Genomic DNA, 19,598 nt, shown 5'->3' on the forward strand with positions numbered 1-19,598 from the left:
TTGCGTTCTTTTAAGCCACCAAGTTTGAGGTAATTTGTTAGAACAGCGATAGGAAGCAACAGCTCGGGCTTTCTGTGCGTCTCAGAGTCCTGAGACTCTTGTTAGCGTCCCCAGATGACTTTCTCCAGGCAGGTTCTGCCACGGATCACAGGACTCCCTGGCGGCTGGCAGTACACAGACCTGGGTGCTGAGGTTCCTCGGCTCAAAGCCTGTGGCCATCCCCTTCGCACCTGCAGGCCCTGTCCCTGCACCTTGGTCCCCCGGTGCTGGCGTCCGATGCTGCTTTATCCTTGGCTCCCACTCCTCCCAACAGTCCACGGCTGTGCCAGACCCTGTGTGGATGCATCTCGGCCTCCCCCCTCAGACTGTGCGCTCCGGATGGGGTGCTCTTTTAGTCCGCTCTTTGTCTCCTGCACCTACCCCAGGGGCCCGGACACAGCAGCCCTCAGGGCATGTTTATTGAATGAATGAGTGACAGAAGCAGGCTTGGGACCCTAGTGGACTAGAGAAGTCCAATGACCACAGAGGTGGTTCTGACGAGGGCAGCTCAAGGCAGAGGCCTAGCTGAGGACCTAAGAAGGAGGCTCAAGACAGCGATGGAAGGTCAGCGTCAGGATAGGGGCTGACTACCAGGTCTCTGTGGCCGGCCCAGGCCTTCCTGATTCTAACGAGAGGCTGCAGTGCAGTCAGAGCGAGGGCCCAGATGGTAGCCAGGGCAGGTTTAGCTGAGGGACCGCGCCAGGTGCTTGTTTCCTGGGTTGGGGGCTGGACCAGAGAGTCGGCTGGAGGTGTAGTCCCTGAGGACACGAGTGTGGCAACCAGGCGGCCTGGATTTGAATCCCAGCTCTATCACTTACACTAAATGACCTGGGGCATGTTACTTCCCTTTCTGAGCCTGAGCTTTCCGAAGGGTAAGATGTTAATGATAAACACACCCTCCTCCTATGACTGCGTGAGAATTAAATACACTGACAAGGTCTGTGCCTGGCAGATGTTAACTGCCACCTGAAGGATAGTGCTTCTACCACTATTTCTGTTTACTTAACATTCAACTAAAACAGAGATTGGCAATCTATGGCCATAGGCCAATTCTGGCCCTCCACTTGCTTATGTAAATAAAGTTTTATTGGAACACAGCGATGCCCATTCATCTACATATTGTCCAAGGCTGCTTTTGTGCTACAGTGGCTGAGGCCACTGAATAGTTGCAGCTGAGGCCATCTGGCCTGCAAAGCCTAGCATATTTCATATCTGGCCCTTTATAGAAGAAGTTTGCCAACTTCTGAACTAACAAATACTAACAAATATTTGTGAAGCACTACCCATGTGCCAGGCCTTGTGCTATTTTTACTTTCATTGGAGCCACCTTCCTGGTTTCTCTCATATTCTAGAAACTTCCATTTTTCTGACCACTTCTTAGCCCAGTTGAGATCTGGTTCAACAAGTTCATAAAGAAATGAAGGAAAGGAACACCTACCATGTGCCAGGCTCTGTACGAAGTTATCTTTTCATTGGATCCTCATACCTGCCCTGTGAGAGTAGGTTCATTACCCTGAACCCATACTAGAGCCCTTAAGATCTGTGTGGCTGCTGTGAAAAGATCTCTGTCTCAGAAGACAGCCCAAATTCTGACTTTCCCACTTCCTAGCTGTGTGACCTTGGGAGAGTCACTTAACCTCTCTGAATTTCAGTGTCTTTATTTTAAAACGGGGGTGATAAGAGTGTTTGTGTTGTTCACGCTGCCCCTGGCATAGTGCCTGGCACATAGTGAGTACTCCACTCAGTAAAATAGTAAGTATTGTTATTATCACAATTGGTACTGTCCTCTGTAGAACAGGGAGATTAGTATCTATTGGAAAGAGCCACTCTGGGGCCATGGGACAGATTGTAAAATGCTGGTCAGTGGCTTGTTAATTTTCATTTGGGGTCCGACTAGAAACTAAGGAGAAGTTTCTGGCCCCTGTGGAGCTGAGGCAGAGGCTTCAGTGAGAGCACAGAATTGAGCTGAGCCACTGTCGCCTCCAGAAAAAAAGTCCCAATTCCCCAGGCAGAGTGTGAGGCTGTGTTTAATGACACCACGTCCCTGCCTGGGAGGAAACAGGCGGAGTGTTAGTTCTGTGAATCAGCGGAAGGCGGGAAGGAGGAGGTGTGATTTCTTATTCTCCGCCCCCACCCCCCCACCCCCGCTGAGGGTGGGGGGCCCCCCTGGCACCTGGGGCTCTTCTCTCCACAGAGGCTGCAAATGGGGAATTTGTGAAAAACACCTCTGTGTTCCTGCCCCTCCGAGAATCTATTAAGCCAGGCGAATCTAATTACGTTCACAGCGATGCCTCCTTACTGTTTCCTCTGTTCATCCTTCCCTGAGAGGCTGCAGATGTGGCTCCTGATGTGTCCATATGTTTCCATGAGAGAAGCAGGAGGCTTGGTGCCTTTGGTCGCCAGACATCGCCTAAGTGCCAGCTGTGAGCTGGGCCGCCTGCCCGGGGCTGGGGAGGCACATTCCGCGTCTCTGCCCGGAAGCAGATGCTTGATGCCCACCATGCTGAGCCCTGGGAAAGCTGGGGAAAGAGGTGTGGCCAGAGGAGGGGGCAGGTGGAGAGGGAGGTCAGGGAAGGCTTCTCTGAGGAGGTGACCTTTCCGGTCAGCCAAGTCTAACCAGTGAGCCACAGGGGAAACATCTCCATTTAGAGGGAAGCCCGCATGTCCCTGGGGATGTCTGGGAAGGATCTGGAAAAGTCAGGAAGACAGAGGTGGTGCAGTTCTTTGTCCTTTGGCTAGGATAATGCTAGCAGGCCCTGGAGGAGCTTCTGAAAGATTCTGAGCAGGGAGGAGACCCAGTTTTCCTTGAGAGGGGTCGCTCCGGTGGCCAGCATAGCACCTGAGAGGGGGCTGGTGTCTTAATTTGGGATCCCCCTAAAATCAGACTCTGACACCAAGTTTGGGTGCAAGTATTTTGAGTGGGGGTGACCCCAGGAGGGTCAAAGGTGGAAGGGAACTGATACTGAAAGGGAAGAAAGCCAGGAAAGGGCGGGCTGGTGAGTCGTGACCCTGTGGCCACTGGAACACAGCCCCACTGCGGACCCTCTGAGGAGAGCATGGAACACAACTCAGAGTTGCCCCACTAAGGAGAGAGGGAGCCCAGGCTTTTCCACATGCTCCTGTCGCTCAGGGTCAAGGGGCACACTTCTGGGCCCTCGACTTCCGTTCTGCCCTCGGTGGAGGATGCTCTCAGGAGACAATAGACAAATAAGCAACAAAATAGAGTGTGAAATAACCATTATGAAGGAAACAGGCAGTACGATGATGCAAAATAACGGTTGTGGGTGAGGATTTTAGACAAAGTGGTCAGGGAAGGCTTCTCTGAGCAGGTGACATTCAAGTTAAGATCTGAAAGACGAGAAACCACACGCAGAGACCGAGGGGAGGAACGCTTGGGCACAGAAAGCTGAGCCTGGGCAAGGCCTCCTGCCCTTGAAGATCTGAGAGAAGGAGGCAGGGGCAAGCAAGAGAAGCAGCAGGTGGCAGGGACAGTCAGCACGACGGGCTGGAGCGTCCGACAGGGCTCCGTAATGCGCGGCCTCGAAGACGGTGGAAGGGGGAGTGGGTGGTGTTCTAAGAGGATCCGGATGCCAAGAATTTTCAGGAGGGGAGTAGCCTGATCTCCTCCGTGTGTTTTAGAGATCCTTCCTGCGAGGGCATGGGAAACAGGCCGGCGGAAGCCGGTGAGAACAGACGACGAAGCAGGAACAGAGAGCTGACAGTGTTCGGGAGGGAGAGGGGTGTGAGGGACTTAGGGTTCGCTGTAGAGGCACAGGCAGCAGAGGTGTGTCTGGGTGGGGGAGAAGGTGCAGGGAACACGGAGAAATCAAGGTTGGTGCCCCGGGGTGGGACTCGGGCCACTGCGAGGCTGACAGGCCCATTTAGTGTTCTGGAGAAACAGACGAAGGAGAATGGAGTTCGGTTTTCACCCCGTCAACGTGCTTGGGGGCGTCCAGTGAGAGGCAGCTGGGCAAGGGAGCAGAGGCCTCGGGGCCCAAGCTGGCGCTTGGGGGGGGGCGATCACCCCTTATTTCAGGATGCATTATATAGCCAGCTGGGTGGTGCGCATGCCAGCCGCCTTCCCGGACGTCCCCAAGCCCGGCACAGTCTGCCTCGACCTGATGCTTTGAAGAGCCTGGCTTCTTGTTATTAATTATTATTTGCTTTGGATCTGTTTTTAAAAAATTAAAATATTACAGATACAAATTCAGTGGCTTTGTATCTGTCTTTCTATTCCTGAGGGTTTTTTTTAAATGCTTTTACTACATTTTTGTACATCCTTAAACACTTTATAGTAATAGTTTATGTTTTAAACACGTACATAAAGGTGATATACTGCATGTATCCTTCTGAAGCTCTTTTTGCTCATTACCATTTCCGAGTCTCTCCACGTTGGCAGGTGTGGCTGGAGGTCGTTCCCCTTTAACTCTGCGCAGAATTCCATTGTGTGAACAGATCACAGATTTCACCGTTTCGCTAACTGGTAAACACTGACATGATTTCCAGTTTTTCTGGAATTTGGAAAATACTGTAATGATCATCTTTGTTATCAAATGTATATTTTTTGAAAGGTAACATCATGACTCTGGTGCAACTATAAAATGAAGATGTGTCCATTTATTTAACTCATTCCAATAATATATTACAATTGGCTCAAAGGAGAATCTGATGAATACACATAGATATCAGCAACCAAGAATGTTGCCATAAATTTTCTAATAAATACAAAACTGGTTGATATCTATAGAGCCAGAAATATAATGTTTGGAATCTTCTTTTCCACAAGGTGGGATCAGTTGTACCTCTACCAGACAACATTTTACTTGCATTTTTATGGACAAGAATCCATTGCATTCCATCTTAGTAGGATGGCTACTATAAAAAAAATTAATAAGTGTTGGCCAGGATGTGGAGAAATTGGAACCCTTGTGCACTATGGGTGGGAACGTAAAACGCAGCCACTATAGAAAACAATATGGCAGTGCCTCAAAAATTACAAATAGAATTACTGTATGACCCAGCAATTCTGTTTCCGAGTGTATACCCCAAAGAACTGAAAGCAGGGACTTGAAGAGGTAGCAGCTTTATTCACAACAGCCAAATGGTGGAAGTAACCCAAGTGCCCATCAATAGAGGAATGGACCAACAGAACGCCGTGTACACAGACAATGGAATTTTGTTCAGCCTTTGAAGGAAAGACAGTCTGGTGTAGCTACAACATGGGTGAACGTGGAGGACATTATGCTTAGTGAAATCAGCCAGTCACGAAAGAACAGATGCTGTAGGATTCCACCTACCGGAAGCACCTAGGGGAGTCCGATTCATAGACCAGTGGTCCGATTTCACAGTAGTGATATGGTGGTTGCCTGGGGCCGCAGAGAGGGAAGAATAGGAAGTTACTGTTTAATGGGTCGAGCTTCAGTTTTGCAAGACAGAAAGAGCTCTGGAGATGGATGGTGGTGATGGTTGCACAGCAATGTGAGTGTCAGCGGTACACTTCCAAATGGTGAAGGTTGGGGGCGCCTGGGTGGCTCAGTCGGTTAAGCATTCGACTCTTGGTTTTGGCTCAGGTCCTGATCTCATGGGTTGTGGGATCGCCTTCCCTTCCTGCTCCCCCGATCGTCGATCATTGATTGGGGGAGTCTGAGAATTCTCTCACTCTGCCCCTCCCCCCATTTGTGCACGCACACGTGCGCTCTCTCTCAAATAAATAAATCTTTAAAGAAGTGGTTAAGATGGTAAATTTTATGTTGTTACCACAATGAAAAAACATTTTTTTAAAGTAGGCTCCACACCCAGTGTAGAGTCCGACACGGGGCCTGAACTCATGACCCTGAGATTGAGACCTGAGCCGAAATCAAGAGTCAGACACTTAACCGACTGAGCCACTCCAGTGCCCCTACAATGAAAAAAATTTAATGATAAAAAACAAGATGCACTAATTTCAGTTTTCTACAGCTTACGAAGTTTTACAATAGCCTAGTCAAAGACAAGAGCACACGTTCCTTTTTTTTTTTTTTTTAAGATTTTATTTATTTGACAGAGAGAGAGACAGCCAGCGAGAGAGGGAACACAAGCAGGGGGAGTGGGAGAGGAAGAAGCAGGCTCCCAGCAGAGGAGCCTGGTGCAGGGCTCCATCCCAGGACCCCAGGATCACGCCCTGAGCCAAAGGCAGACGCTTAACGACTGAGCCACCCAGGCGCCCCATGGGCACACATTCCTATAGAAACAGATAACCCCAGAAGTCCACGGGCTGATGCTCAGCATTCCATCGAAAGGACAGTCATACGCTCATTCTAATGTCTTTAAAATTTATCCTGCAGTATATAGGTCTTCTTGTGCATCTGGTGAAGTTCTTTATAATAAATATCTTGGAGAAGAATTGCTGGGTTACAGGACCGCACATCTCCGGTGTACCTGGGTATTATTCCGGAAGGATTGCTTCTGGAAGCATTTACCTTACTAGCTTACGTTTCAACAGCTGCATAAATAGAAACCCAAATGGCCAGTAAGCTTACGCAAAGGTGTTCAGCCTCTAGTAATCAGGACAGTGCAAATTAGAACAACTTTGAGAACATTTCACACTTTGCAGATCTGCAAAAATTCAAAAGTCTGCCATTACCCCATGTTGGCAATACATTAAATTACAGAGTCAGGAATATCTGGTTGAAGAATTCTAAGCACGCTGCTAGGAAGGGAAAAAAAAGCAAAACACAAGTCCTAAACATAGAACCCCAAGGCCATTTTGCCCTTGAGGAAATAATGTCAGACTCTTGTTTAAGATTCAGGGAAGGAAGAGTGTGTACATGTTGAAATGGAAGAGGGATGTTTAGAGAAGAGATTTTAAAACCTTCTACTCTTTATTTTCTTGAGCGTTAGGTTTTTTCCAGCTTTATTGAAATATTACTAATAGTTAACGTGTGTAATTTTAAAGTCTACAACATGATGATTTGATGCAAGAGTATCTTTTGTGCAATTATTATTACAGTAAGGTTAGTTACCACCTCCATCCCCTCACATATTACCTTTGTGTCTGTGTGTGTGTGTTCGGTGATAATTTTTAAGATCTACATTCTAAATAGCTTCCACGGGTATAATAGGTATTGTTCATTAGAATCCCCACGCTGTACGTTAGATCCCCAGGACTTACTCATCCTGCAGTTAGAAGTTTGTACCCTTTGACTGCCGTCAGCATTTTCCCCAGCCCCTGGCCTTGGAAACCACCATTGTCTCTCTCTTTGAGTTTGGCTTTTTTAGGGCCCCACATGAGTGAGAGCCTACAGTCTTTGTCTTTCTCTGACTTATGTCATTTGATAATGCCTTCCAGGCCCATCCATACTGTGCAAAAGGCAGAATTTCCTTCTTTTTTATGGTCGAATAACAGTGTATACATGTACCCCATTTTCTCTATCCATTCATCAGTTCAAAGACACGAGGTTGTTTCCATGTCTTGGCTATGGTAAATAATGCAGTGAATGTGGGGACACACATAGCTCTTCAAGGAAGAGCTTTCATTCCTTTTGGATCAATACCCAGGAGTGGTATGGCTGGATCCCACGGTAGCTCTGTTTTTAATTTCTTCAGGAACCTCCAGACTGTTTTCCATAGTGGCTGCTCCAGTTTACGTTCTCACCAACAGCACACAAGGTCCCCCTTTTTCACAGCCTTGCCAACGCTTGGATCTCTTAACTTTTTTTTTTTTTTAAGTAGTCTCCACGCCCAGCATCTCTTATCTTTTTGATAATAGCCATTCAAACAGATGAGAGATGGTATCGCGTTGTGGTTTTGATTTGCATTTCCCTGATGCTGAGTGCTGTTGAGCACCTTTTCCTGAACCTGTTGGCCACTTGTATGGCTTCAAAATATTATTCAAGTTCTTTGTCCATTTTTTAATCGAATTGTTTGTAAAATCTTTTACTCTTTGAAGCAGTGCACTTGAAGTCTGTTTCTTGGGTTTCTTTATGATTACTATAATAATAAAATACATATTTCATGAAAAGTAAGAGCTCAGAACCAAAATCTACCCATACGCTACTTACGAGATGAACACTTAAAGTGGCGAAGAACAATAGGAAAACGGAAAAACAGAGAGAGAAACGGATCACAGGTGAAGTCAGATCTAAGATGAAAGCATTAATTGAGGTGAAGAAGTTTTTTTTTTTTTTTTTTAATAAGAAGGAGAAGCCATCATGAAAATATAGCATTCTGGAACATTTCTAGGAATGAAACGTCACATCAATATATAGGAAGAAACCTGTTTAAATTCTATAAAGAAACTGAGGGGAACACGGGAGCAGTGGGAGCTGCTTTAACTCATTTTTCTTGAGATCTCACAGCTGAAGTAGTCAAAACAGTTTACTGAATAGACCCATAGAGAAACGTGTATATTACAGCATCAATACACTTTCAGATGCACAGGAACATTTTACAAAAGATGATCGTACCCTGAGCCATAATGAAAACCCCAATACCAAAAAGATAAAATTCTAGGAATCATGGTTTCTGACCATAATAACCAAAGGATACATTAAATAAAGGCTCTCCTCCAAATAATTTCAGGTAAAAAAATAAAATCTTCAATGGTAGAATATTTTTTAAAATATTTATATGATGCAGTTAAAATGGTCCTCATTGGGGGGAAAATCATAGTTTGGAGCAGGGGTTCTCAACTTCAGCACAATTGACATTTTGGGATGCATAATACCTTGTTGTGTAAATGGGGTGTGTGTAGCAGGCATTCTACACATTGTAGGACATTCAGCAGCACCCCTGACCTCTGTCCACTAGATGCTTGTAACACCACCTCCACACACACACCAGTTGTGAAAGCCGGAAACGTCTCTAGACATTGCCAGGTTTCTCAGCAAATGGTCCCTGTTTGAACCTCTGCCCTAGATACTAATATTATTAGAAAAGAAAATGTGAAAGTATAAATAAATTATTTAATTTGAAAGCTACATAAAAAGCCACCGGTGATTACTGAGGTCAACATTCATAGAAAAGCGAAATTTAATTATCACAAAACTTATCAAATTGATTTTTTTAAATATAAGAACTGGTTCTTTGGGTAGATAGTTAAAACATATAAACCTTTGAGAAGTAAAGTTTTAAAAAGCAACATGCATTCACGATATTGCACTTGGAAATTTAACTACAAAAAGCACAGAAGCAAGTTAAAAATATGGTAATATTGTCCTAGGGATATACTATTAGTGCTAAAATCTAGATGAAGTAGACAGTTTAAGAAGTATATATTTATGTAACTAATTTATATATGTAACTCAAGAAAGTATGGGAACCAAAATAGCCGTGGAAAATATTATGAAAATCAGTCTTTCAAAAAGCACATAGCACAAATGCCAGCATTTGCAAAAGATAACCCCCCCAAAAAAATGGAAGCGAAAAGAAACCTAAAAGAGAAAGTTCCTCAGAACTGAGGACACACCAGACAAATTCAAACAAATACATATCCACGCAAGGGTGGCGATGTTCAGATGAGACTCCACTGAATTAAAGGCAAAAAGGGAGACTCTTTATAATAATATTAACATTCAACCCATAATGAAGACGTAACTGGCAGTTTTCTTTTTGCAATAAAAACCAACATCAAATTCCCCAAACAAAGCACTTTGAGTGTTGCAGGAAGATTGTGATGGAGGCAGAAAAGTTGCAGGCAACTTAGACGTGCTAAAAAAGGTGAGGAAGGGGGGCGCCTGGGTGGCACAGCGGTTAAGCGTCTGCCTTCGGCTCAGGGCGTGATCCCGGCGTTCTGGGATCGAGCCCCACATCAGGCTCCTCCGCTATGAGCCTGCTTCTTCCTCTCCCACTCCCCCTGCTTGTGTTCCCTCTCTCGCTGACTGTCTCTGTCTCTGTCAAATAAATAAATAAAATCTTAAAAAAAAAAAAAGTGAGGAAGGAATCAAACTCATCCCACGTGGCCACTAATGGAACAGGTTAGTCTGCACACAAGCTCGAAAGCTCGCGCTGTTCCTGAGGGCTGTGGCACAAAGCCGAAGGATAAACCTACCTCGATCCCAAAGAAACCGTACCAAAGTCTCACAAGTGCAAGTAGTACAGACTGTCCTTTGATCACTTGTTACTAGAAATTAGTAGCAAAGGGAAAAGAAACAAACAAAACCACGAACCTCCTAGAAATTTCAAAACTTTCTTTTTCCAAAACGTTTTTTAAACAACTCTTGGATGAAAGAAAATAAAAACTGAAATAGACGCACAGAAAAGAACATGAACGAAAATCTTACATGGTGAAGTCTGTGAGAAATGTCAAAGGCATGCCCAGAGGCAACTTCATGGCATTACACGTATTTCTAAACATTGAGAATGGAAATGATGAATTGGAAATGTGACCAAAATGGGGGTGGTGGTGGAAACAACAGTCACGCATCTTCTAGAATCAGAAGATGTAATTAATAAAGATACAGATGAATAGATATTAAGGAATTAGAAGACAGAGAAGTGATAAACGAATTTGAAATTTGCTTCTTTTGAGGAGGCTCAAACCTCCCACATAATGAAATGGGAAAATCCATGAGCTTGCCTCATGAGGAAAACACAGCTTCTCGGTGTTAGCATTAACAAAGGGAAAATGAACACAGATGCAAAAGCAATAAAAATAATCATAAGAGTGTGCAGATTGGTATGCCTCGCTCCACAGTGTGTGTGTGTGTATTTAAGATACTTAGGTGAAAAGGACACACTGTCCCACATACGTGTTTAGTGCGGGCACTGCCTGTAGGAAAAATCAGTAGCTTTCTTATATTCCCAAAATAACCAGTTAGAAATATCATAGGGAAGATTTAATAAGAAAATTACTGACTTAGAGGAAGAGAAGTACATAGCTTTATTAAGGGATTTACTTATTGTACGTATTTAACAAACCGTCACACAATATATGGCTTACTAGGTGCCAGGCACGTTTCGTCCTAACCAACCCTTGAAGGTAGGTTTAATTATTATCCGCATTTTTCGGAGGAAGACACTGGGGCACAGAGAGGTTAGGTAACTTAGCCAGAGTCACCCAGCTTATAAGTGGCCGAAACAGGCTTCAAAACGCAGTCGGCTTCAAGCCTCTGCGTTCTTTGCTGCCGGACCCCACAGTGAATAAATGAAGAGACACACCGTGTCCCAGGAGGGAAGATTCGATGTCATTGAATGATCAATTCGCTGCTGGCCTGAGCTCTCTAGCAAGGGCTGCACCGCTGACCGTCTGTCCAGGGTGAATCTCAACAGAAGGCAAGCAGTCAAGGAGGCCGCGCCCAGGTGCCCGGAATCTCGCAGGGGTCGGAGTAGAAGGGCCACACTCACCCGGGCCTGGGGAAGCGCAGCTCACAGTGGAGCTGGCCACCCTTCTCATCCGCCTGCACCTCGTCTGAGCCCCGCCATGCAGACGCGATGGTGGCGGGCAGGTCCTCTCTGACTCGCCGTGCCCTGTTCTCCTCTCTTAGATCCAGGAGATGGTCCACTCGGAGGTCGCCGCCTACGACTCGGGCCGGCCGGGGCCCCTGCTGGGCCGCCCGGCGATGCTGGCCAGCCACATGAGTGCCCTCAGCCAGTCCCAGCTCATCTCTCAGATGGGCATCCGGAGCAGCATCGCCCACAGCTCCCCGTCACCCCCGGGGAGCAAGTCAGCCACGCCCTCCCCCTCCAGTTCAACCCAGGAGGAGGAATCAGAAGCGCATTTCAAGGTAGGTAGGGTGGCCACACAGGGCCGTAAGATGCCCTCCCGTCAGCAGGTGGGTGGACCCTGCGTGGAAATGGGCATCACCCGCCTTGAGACCAGACCGGAGGAGTAGCACCGTATCCTTTGCTGGCAGACGCAGAGGAAGGAAATCAGCAGGTAGAACAGGGCCCGCCGGCTGGAGCCCCCGGTCAGTGGGGATGGTCTGGCTCAGAATTGGGGATTTCTGGCCGCAGCTGCTAGATTTGCGGCGCGTCCTTGCCACGCTGTGCCCCTCCACTCCCGTGGCCTTGTGTATGAAGCAGAGACAACGCTCACCAATGGCCAGGGGGCAGATGAGAGAATCCCGTGAAAACGTGGTGAAGTCTTAGTCCTCAGTGGCCACGGGGTCATTTCAGTGACATCGATGGCATCGGCGAGATCCTCAGGGTCACGTCTTATGGCCACTTGGGCCTTTCAGGAGAAGGTATTCTGACAAAGCCGTGGGGCCCAGCAAAGGATATCTGGGCAGCACGGAAACTGAACCCCCCACCCCGGGGACTTGCCCCCCCCCCGCCAGCATCCCTGGAGTCATGGGTGATCCTGCCTCTGAAGAACACGTCAGGGGTGAGGGGTCACCAGCTGTCCAGGCTTGTCCTTCCTTGCACCGACAAATCTCACTGGCTCTTGGAAGGCATCCTGTCCTACCGGGGCGGAAAACAGAGGCCGGGGAGGCCAGGGATGGCAGCGCTCACTGGCACTGTCCCAGTGAGCCTGTGGCAGAATCTAAATTTGATCCCCCAACGCCCTCCTCCCTTTCTTCTTTCTAAGGGCTCTCACCCCTTTCCACACGGTGGCCCTGCAGACACCTGGGGCAGTGACCATGGCGCCCGCGCCACCTGGCAGGGACCCTGACTGCCTGGGCTGGGTGGGTGCCCCTGGATCCCGCCCAGCTTCATCCCTAGGATAACTTGGTCTCCACAGTAGGCCAGGCAGGAGCCGTTTTTATTTTATTTTTTATTTAACGGACGCTGTTGGGGCTGAATACTGTTCTAAGCACATAACGAGCACTAACCCGTGGGATCCTCATGACGGCCCTGTGTGGTCGAGACCTGTCCTCTCCGATTGACAGATGGGAAAACCAAGGCCCCAGAGAGCTTATGTCAGTCTGGCTGCAGAGAGGACAGATGCAGCATGGCTACATGGAGGCCCGAACCTGGCCCAGCGGCCCGCTGCTTCCCTGTCCTTTCCTGGTGTCACCTTCATCCACTTGGCGCAGAGACTGACAGTCTTCACTGCAGGGTCCAGGGCCTTTGACCAAAGTTCCTGGTCCCTGTGTGGCCTGAGGGTCCTACCGGTGACCCACGGAGTCTGGCAAGCATCCCTACACGGTTCCCATCCCGTAAACCCCGAGCTGCACGCTCACAGGATTGCGGTCCTGCTTCCGAGGCCGGCGTCCAGAGCGAGGCCGCACCCACCGGGTCACATAACCTCTTTCCCGTCCAGCCATTTCACGGGGCCCCGGGCACTAAGCCCCCTGCCCCAAGTCACACACCTGAAAATTGGTGGAAGACACCGATCTTTTGTGGTTAAGGATCAACTTTGGGGATTATTTGTGATCACAAGAAGGGAGAACGGTTAAGAAAAATTGATGTAGTCAAAACTTGGAAATAGGGCCCAGCACAGGGCTGTGCACACTTTCCGTGGCGTACCACACACTGTCTACAGGCTATGCGGGAACCCCAGATTCTCTAGGAGAACATACCGTTGTTGTGAGGCATTACTCATGATCCGTTAGGGGATTTTATGCTCTGCAAAGGTAGATGTTACCTTGGGAAAGAAGTGGCAGAGAGGTAAACAATTTTTGTGTGATTGATTATAAGGCAAATTAATTTTTCCCTGTAGAGATGCAAACGACTTCTGCCCGGGAGGAAAGATTAAAAGCCCTAAACGTGATCGTTTCATCACTCTGTAGGGCAGTTTCTCTCGTATTTCTTTGAATCAGCTTTGCCACCAGGCTGATTTTCATTCATGAGTTAAACCAACACCCCAGGGTTCCTAGCTCCTACCCTGGACGGGTGTGGGTGTGTGTGCGCGCGCGCGTGTCCTTTGCATTCCTCACCCAGGGAGCCGTGAGCGTGACAGTGTGGCCCACGCTGCCAAGCTGGAGCCCAGCTGGTAGCCAGCCCACCATTGGCTTCACGTGCGCAGAGACGGACTGGCAGGTGCTGGGGCTGCTGAGGAAGGTCCCTTCCACCTCAGGCTGGGGTGCGGACCCTGTGGTGGGAGGCCCTTGGCGTCTCTGCTTTTCTGACTCCTCTCACCTGTGCAGATGTCGGGAGAGAAGAGACCTTCAACTGACCCAGGAAAAAAGACCAAGAACCCAAAGAAGAAGAAGAAGAAGGACCCCAACGAGCCACAGAAGCCTGTGTCCGCCTATGCGCTCTTCTTCAGAGACACTCAGGCTGCCATCAAGGGACAGAACCCCAGTGCCACCTTCGGGGACGTGTCCAAAATCGTGGCCTCCATGTGGGACAGCTTGGGGGAGGAGCAGAAGCAGGTGAGTCTGTCCCTTTCAGGGCCCTGCCCTGGGGCTTTGAGGTCCTGGAGCCAGTGACAGACTTGGAATGTCTGAAATCAGGAAAAGCCTCCTGCAGAGGTCTCTCCTAGACTCAGTTTGCCCATCTGTAAGCTGGGAGGCTAGAGCCCTTCCCAGTCTGCTGTTTGCCAGCTGCGTTCACTAGGGGCATAACTGTTCTGATTCCTGCTTCCTCTTCTGTAAGTCTGTCTTGTCCCTCCAACCGTGCCAGCCTGGAGTCCAGGCCAGAGCTTCCTCTCCCACTGAGCGTGTGCACCCGGCCCCTCTCAAGGGCGTCCAGGGGGAACAGGGAGCAGAAAACCAGCTCAGAGGCAAATGCCAGCTACCGATTGCGGGACCTCCGGCTGATCACCTGACCTCTCCCCAATGTTGCCCATGTCTTGGATTTTTCAGGCCTACAAGAGAAAGACCGAAGCGGCAAAGAAGGAATATCTGAAGGCTCTGGCGGCCTACAGGGCTAGCCTTGTCTCCAAGGTAACACCCTGGGCCATCGGCCCAGCCCCTGATAAGCGGGGCACCGAGGCCCACAGGAATGGTCAACACCGTAGTTCCTGGAAAGGACGGATAAGCGCAGTGGGGTCACTTGTCCCATACACCTGCTGTGTGCCACGCTCATGCCGGGCACTTTACGTGCATTTCGTTTCATTTAATTCTTCCAACAAGAACCCAGCATTCAGTGGGGTTAAGCAGCTTGCTTGAAATGATGAGCCTAGGGGCATTGTCTGGAAGCTGTCACAGAGCACACGGCATGTGGGTCAGGCCACAAAGGACCAAGCAGGGAGGGCGGTCCAAGTTGAGGGAGCAGCACGTACAAAGGCGTAGAGGCCGGAGAGGCGCATAGAGGATGGCCCAGCTGGATGAGGCCGACCTCATGGGCCAGACTGAGGAGCCCGGGCTTCCTCACGGGCGGGGGAACCCCAGGAATTAATGCAGGAGGTGGTTGGATGGTCAGAGCCAAGTGCACTGAGGACCTGGGATTACCTCTGCTTAGCCCGTAGCTCCCTGCCAAGGGGCCAGCGAGCCAGCCAGGGACCCTGTCAGCGGGTTGCAGACCCAGCTGGAATCACGGCCCACGTTCCGGCTTATCCGTCTTCTCCAGAGTGCCTGGTGTCTGTCTCCTTGCAGGGCTCCCCGGAGCAGAGTGAGACCAAGGGCACTCAGGCCAACCCGCCAGCCAAAATGCTGCCACCCAAGCAGCCCATGTATGCCGTGCCGGGCCTGGCCTCCTTCCTGACGCCGTCGGACCTGCAGGCCTTCCGCAGCGGGGCCTCTCCCGCCAGCCTGGCCCGGACGCTGGGCTCCAAGTCCCTGCTGCCAGGCCTCAGCGCGTCCCCGCCGCCGCCACCCTCCTTCCCGCTCAGCCCCCCACTGCACCAGCAGCTGCCACTGCCACCCCACGCCCAGGGCGCCCTCCTCAGTCCGCCTGTTAGCATGTCTCCAGCCCCCCAGGCTCCAGTCCTGCCCACTCCCATGGCACTGCAGGTGCAGCTGGCTATGAGCCCCTCACCTCCAGGGCCACAGGTAAGCAGGGCGCAGTGGGGACATGCTCTTCAGGACTCTCTTGGGGAAGGCAGGGAGCCCGGGATTTCAGATACCGGCCCCGGCCCTCACCAGCAGCGTCACCTCGGCCTCGGCACCCTACCTCTCTGAGCCTCGGTCACCACATCCGGGAAATGGGTCTAGCCTGAGATGTACTGGCTGCAGTGAACAGTTGACAAGTTCCCAGACAGAGTCTTCAGAGTCTTAGGCTCTCCCAGGCCCTCCTCCTCTTATCCCCTATCCAGTTCTGCTCTCTGGCCCACGGGGCTGAGGCCATGCAGCTTCTGCCAGATCAGCCCCAAGCCCTGGCTCTCCCCAGAGCCTTGGAGGCCTGACCCCACTGACTGTTCCACAGACGCTGTTACAAGACTCGCGTGGCTCAGCACTCCATTTTACAGACTGGGAAACTGAGGCTGGAAAAGGAAAGGCCCTTGAAAGCAGAGCCCTTCACCCCCCAGATGCAGCTAGAAGGGTTCAGTTTTCCAAAAGGTGCTCTGCTAGGGAGAAGGAAGAAGCGTTCCAGGAGGAGAGAGAGGCAGAGGGGAGGCTTTGTAGAAGCCAGAGGAAGTGTGTCCGTGAAGTCCCGCGGGCGCGTAGAGTTCCCGCCCCCACTTGCTGTCTGCGCCGTGCACCCCCCATCTCTCCCTTGCTCACCCGCCTCCTTACCCCTTGGCAGGACTTCCCTCACATCTCCGAGTTCCCCGGCGGTTCGGGACCGCGTTCACCTGGCCCGTCCAACCCCCCGAGCAGCGGCGGAGACTGGGACAGCAGTTACCCCAGTGCGGAGTGTGGCGTCAGCACGTGCAGGTGGGTCCTCCCCGCGGCGTCCACTGCTGCTGAAGAGGGGGCACGGGCCGCCCAGGGATGGGGAGAGGCGAGGCCCCACGGGTCACGGTGGCCCGGTGACCGTGCCTCATGGCTGCTGGCTGCCTGCCATCTTCATGAGAAGACGCAGAACAAGGCGAGACCCCAGGAGGACTCAGCAGGTCTGAGGCCAAGGCTCCGCTTGGGGAAGGGCCCCGCTTCAGTCTGGCTGTCTCTCCTGCCATCCTGGCTTTCTCACAAGCGCTGCCTTGTGACACTCATGGATGGGTCATCCGCCTTCGGTCAGGCTCCCTAGAACCAGAGCCTGGGCAGCAGGGTTTGGGCGCCCTTGATGATGTTGAGGGAGGGCTTGCGGGGAGAAAGGGAGGCAGGGTGGCGGGCCAGGGCCAGGGGAGGAGGCAGCGAGAGTGCGCTCTCAGCCAGAGACTCGCTTTGGTCTGATTGCACCAGGAGCTCCGGTGCACAAAGGGCACCACGGACTGGGTCCCACCTTGAGGTTAGGGCTTTTTGTCCCCGTGTCAGTCAGCCACGGGCTGTGAGCTGCCCCGGGGACTGTAGCCGCTAGACGAGGCAGCTCTCGTCCCACCGAGGGCAGCTCTCTGGAACAGAGGCAGCTGGCAGGACAGGAAAGGGGATCTGCGGGAGTCACCCCCGGCGTCCACTGCACCCTAGGAGAAGGGCGAACGAGCCAACACCAGGAGTCACACACCTTACTGGGACCCCCACTGCTACAGCCCAGCACCCCCTCTAGCACGCCACCCCCCAGGCCACTTGGCCTCTCCCTGGCCCTTACGTGGACCTCAATCTCCGGACCCCCCTCCCCCATCCTGCACTCTTAGCCTCTTAGCCCTTCAGCGCCATGCCTGCTGCCCTTCCTCTCGAAGGTCTTCCTGCTCCAAGAGACAGTGACCTCTCATGTCAGCCAGCAGAAGAGGAAAATGGGGTGGAGAGGGCACCCAATTCTTTACCCGCCAACCCTGACTCCCATCCCCCTGGCAAGAACCAATCCCATGGCCACCCCTGCGGTCTGTGGTCCCAGCAGCGGCTCCACACCCTGGAGAGTGATGTGTGGGGGACAGGCGGCCGTCTCTGCACCATGCTCCAGCTGCTCCTAGCCCCGGCTGTTGGCCTTTCTGCTCCTCACCGAGCCAAGCCCTCCAGTGAGCCAGTAGACATGGCATGTGCTCCACGGCTGATGGCCCGGGGCCCGGTGACAGAGTCTACCTGGGCGGGCAGCTCAGCTCAGCCGGAATCTCCTTCCCCACCCCCGGCAGGTGCAGACCCTCCCACCTCCCCACTCCTGCTGCAGGCTCCCTTCCCGAAGTCAGAGTGTGGGGGTGGGGGACTCTTTAATGGACATTATGGAACGTGTCCAAGCTTCCCGCCAACATGGAGGGCAGACCACAGCAGTGCCCTACTTTACTTAATTTTTTTAAACGGAGGGAGAAGTGGCATATTAGTTGCAAGCATACGACATACCGCTCCGCAGGAGGCTGGTGTGTGCTGGGGACTGACCACCACCATGAGTCTAGCCACCATCCGTGGCCACTCACTTACAAATGGTTTTCTTGTCCTGTGAGAACTTTTAAGATCTACTCTCTTAGCACTTTCAAATACAGAAACTTACAAAATACAGTATTATTAACTGTGCTCCCCACGCTGTACATGGCATCCCCAAGTTTTATTCATCCTACAACTGGAAGTTTATGCTCTTTGACCCTACACCCGTTTTACCTACCCCCACCCCCAGCGGCCCCCATTCTGTTCCACCTGTGAGCTTGGTCTGGGATTTGTTTAGATTCCGCATGGAAGTGAGATCATCCAATACTCAGACTCCTCTTCCTTGGACTTATTTCACTTGGCATGATGCCCTCAAGGTCCCCCCGGCTCTTGATGAGCGAGCCTCCTATTTTAAAACACAAGAGGCACCTGCCCTCCTCTGATTCTAATGACTAAGAAGGACCCGAGAGCCATGGTGGTGTTGGGACCGGCTTCTCTGAAGGACAGAGGTGCTACGGCCACCTTCTCCCAGCCCGGAGGACCCAGTGGTCCCCAGCCGGGGTTCCAGGAGGGGAGTCTGGTTCAGCTGGTGGCCCATCTGTCGGGGAGGGACCTGCGCGTGCTCCACTCGTTCTCAGAGGGGCAGCGCCCGTCCAGGGTGGGGGTGACGGCTAGCGAGCAGATGGCCTGGCGCCCCCTAGGTCCGGCTGGGGTCCCACGGCTCTGACAGCCCCTCCTCTCTCTCCAGCCTGCTCCCCAGGGATAAATCGCTCTACCTCACCTAATCCCGCCTCCCCTCTCCTCCCTGAGGCTTGCTGGAGGGGCACTGCTCAGAGCCTGAAGGGCCCACAGCAGAAGGGAAGCCTGGGCAGGAAGCAGGATGACCGGGAAGAGAGCAGTGACACAGCGACGACGCCCCAGGGCCAAGTCTCTTCCTCGACCTCCCACCAGACCCTGCAGAGGCGCCGCCCGCCGCCCGCCCACAGCACCTGCGGGAACCTTCTGCCCCCCACCTGCCTACTCCAGGGCTACTGTGGACCCCGCTCCTCGCCCTGCACACCGTACTCTGTGTCTGGACGTCCGGCCCCAGCCCAAGCTCCCGGGGGCTGCCCCCGGAAGGGCCGCCTTCCAACCGAATCCCACCCCCAGACGCATGGGCCCGGGCCGCCCGGCCGAGGACGTGCAAATGCGGTTTTACAGTGTGAACAAAGATCACCAAACCTCTCAACCGTTGGCTCCGTGTAAGTAGTTGACTACGTGTGTTAGAACGTGCTGCAGACATCGACGGGATGATTCTGTGGGGGAGGGGAGTAGTTTCCTTTAAGGTGAAAAGCATTTTATATGACCCCTTAGCACCTATTTCTTTTTAAATTTTCTCTGGAGGGAGACGTGCACAAAAGCAGCTGCCTATCCGTCTCCCCC

General features: G+C 51.5%; 1 protein-coding gene across 5 annotated transcripts in view; it reads left to right on the forward strand.

Annotated features, from left to right (window-relative positions):
- TOX2 (TOX high mobility group box family member 2) overlaps positions 1 to 19,592 on the forward strand; it is a 128,701-nt gene extending 109,109 nt beyond the window's left edge. For 4 of the 5 annotated variants that reach the window (XM_040638338.1, XM_040638340.1, XM_040638335.1 and 1 more), the window contains exons 4-9: positions 11,502 to 11,741; positions 14,046 to 14,273; positions 14,706 to 14,786; positions 15,438 to 15,833; positions 16,528 to 16,658; positions 18,925 to 19,592. In XM_040638338.1, the coding sequence (XP_040494272.1) occupies positions 11,502 to 11,741; positions 14,046 to 14,273; positions 14,706 to 14,786; positions 15,438 to 15,833; positions 16,528 to 16,658; positions 18,925 to 18,961 (1,113 nt within the window). In that variant the 3' untranslated portion in view covers positions 18,962 to 19,592. The remainder of the gene's footprint in view (positions 1 to 11,501; positions 11,742 to 14,045; positions 14,274 to 14,705; positions 14,787 to 15,437; positions 15,834 to 16,527; positions 16,659 to 18,924) is intronic. The other variant, XM_040638336.1, reaches the window with a different exon arrangement.
- Positions 19,593 to 19,598: the final 6 nt, after the last annotated feature.

This window comes from Ursus maritimus, unplaced genomic scaffold, assembly GCF_017311325.1.
Source record: "Ursus maritimus isolate PB19 unplaced genomic scaffold, ASM1731132v1 scaffold_22, whole genome shotgun sequence".
Lineage (NCBI taxonomy): Eukaryota > Metazoa > Chordata > Mammalia > Carnivora > Ursidae > Ursus > Ursus maritimus.